The 2,159-nt window shown below is 38.2% G+C and overlaps 1 protein-coding gene across 1 annotated transcript in view; it reads right to left on the bottom strand.

Moving 5' to 3' along the window:
* Window positions 1-2,159, bottom strand: part of tyw3 (tRNA-yW synthesizing protein 3 homolog (S. cerevisiae)) — a gene marked incomplete in the record, with an annotated part of 6,845 nt that overhangs the window by 2,916 nt on the left and 1,770 nt on the right. Inside the window, 2 exon segments of the mRNA XM_014004508.1 lie at window positions 1,031-1,129; window positions 1,222-1,302. Of these exon segments, the coding sequence (XP_013859962.1) occupies window positions 1,031-1,129; window positions 1,222-1,302 (180 nt within the window).

Here is a 2,159-nt window from a genome sequence, read left to right as displayed (position 1 = left end):
TTTTTCTTTTTTTTTTTTTTTGTCAAATTGGAGTCTGAAAAACATTTTTTACTTGTTAACTGTGGAGATGAAAAGAAGATTTGGATGGTTGCTCGCTCTTAAGTCCATCTTGCTAATATATCAGTCGAGTTCTGCTCTGTGAGCAGCAGATCATTTCAGCCGCATGAGAAGTCTCACCTGTGTGGCAGGCCGCTTTACACTTAATCGGTTTCACCACAGTTACATTTCAGGTATCTGAAATTGGTTCTTCTGGGTCTCAGGAGGATAACACTAGACATTAAGTGAAATAAGTAATAAGATTCAACTATTGTTAACGAAATTGCTGACTTTTACATGTTTTGTTATTATTTTTAAAATATCTGCACAACCTTTTGATAAATATCAGTAATATTTCCGTTATTAATCAATAATCTCTGTTCATCAGTCTGGTTTAGCCAAGGCCAAAGATCCATAGGGCCAAACTACAGGAGTTGTCCATCTGAGGGACATGTGTCTAAAAGAAGTTTAACCATGAAATGTTTAAGCTGTTTATAAGATGTTCAGCTCTTAAACATTTGCACTTAGAAATTTATAGTATCACTTTAAATACTTTTCAGTGAGTTATAAGTCTTGTTATAAGTCTTGTACTTGTTCTTTGTACTTCTGTTTCAAATAAAGAACTTTGTTTACTAGATTGTTAACAAATTATTTGAGAGTTAATTGCCTTAATGAACAGTGATTTAAAAAAAATAACCTGTAAAACTCTGATGTTAAATGTGACGTGATTGAAAATGTCGGTGCACCTAACTTTTGTGCTGGTGCGCCTAAGAAAAAAATGTTAGGCGCACCAGTGCAACCAGTGCAAAAAGTTAGTCTAGAGCCCTGCTGGATAATTCCATTTTTACCACTAAATAATTTATGAGTCAGCGTTAAATGGTCAAACTAGCATGATTTTGGACTAAAAACTGACTAAACTACACTAAACAGTTATTCAAAAACATAAAACGATTGACTTAAGTCGCMTATATCAACACTTAAGTGTCTCTTTCACCAGCAGCTGTGCATCTTCCAGCCTCCGGCACTGAACGTGGAGCACGGCRGGCTCAAACTTCAACACGGCGTCACCGCTGGAGCTGCTCAGGCCAGATATCTGGAAAACATCCAGACATGTTATAGTATAAGTCACCTTCAAACCTGCATGAATTAAAATTATTAAAAACATTTTTAAAAAGTTGGTCTCACCAGGTCATCAAAGGTGCATTTGTGATGCGAGACAAACARCCAGACACAGTTTTGTTTCTGGACATCACAGCTGTCTGCAGCCTGCAGAGGGAGGTGGAAAACAGGTATAAACAGGGAAAGTGCACTACATGGGCTAGGGTTATGATCATTTTATGTTTACATGTTAAAAAACAATCCAGAAAATCCTGTAAACGTGACTAACATGTCAAAAGTCCCCGTGCAAATATCCAGAGCCTCTCATTTCTTTACAGTACAGTATATTGCCTACAAAATGAGAAAAGGTTGAAGTTTAGTGAGATGTGTCAACAGAAATAAGAAAACAGAATATAAGGGAAAATCAGAACTTGTACTGATTTTACAAACTGTTTTCCATCAAGCTGATGATGTGCTGCTTCAACAAAGTTAACGTCTGAGGTCCTGGAAGGCCAATCAAGGATAAATAAATAAATAAAAAAGTCCTTTGTGTTTATTTTCTTTCTATTTGTTTTCACTGTAATGGAGAAAACAAAGCTTTTCAGTGTTTATATGTTACATGTYCATGAGTCCCACTGCTACTGGTTGAAATCCACCCACCTGACAGTGACAGGACTCACCACCACGTTGTTASGACATGAATAGTATACAGATAACTTTAAAATAATGCATGTTTCAGGTCGATGTAATGACTTTTAGATCCCTTTCATCTCCTGTAGATAACTTTTTTTTAAGTCATGGCTTTTGTCCAGCTTCCTCCTGGATAACTGGAGATCATACATGCTAAGACCTTAAAGTATACAGTATCTCACCCCAAGATAACTCCGCCCCAAGGCAAAATTTGAAAAATGCATCAAAGTGGGTAGGGGAGGGGGGGGGGGGGGGGGGGGGGGGGGGTTTAGAGAGCGGAGGTGTGGCCAGGACGAGAGAACGTGACAGCCTCGGTTGAGCTGTCCACCTCACAC

The sequence above is a fragment of the Austrofundulus limnaeus genome, unplaced genomic scaffold (genome assembly GCF_001266775.1).
Source record: "Austrofundulus limnaeus strain Quisiro unplaced genomic scaffold, Austrofundulus_limnaeus-1.0 Scaffold24, whole genome shotgun sequence".
Classification (NCBI taxonomy): domain Eukaryota; kingdom Metazoa; phylum Chordata; class Actinopteri; order Cyprinodontiformes; family Rivulidae; genus Austrofundulus; species Austrofundulus limnaeus.
This window is presented reverse-complemented; position numbering and strand designations above follow the sequence as displayed.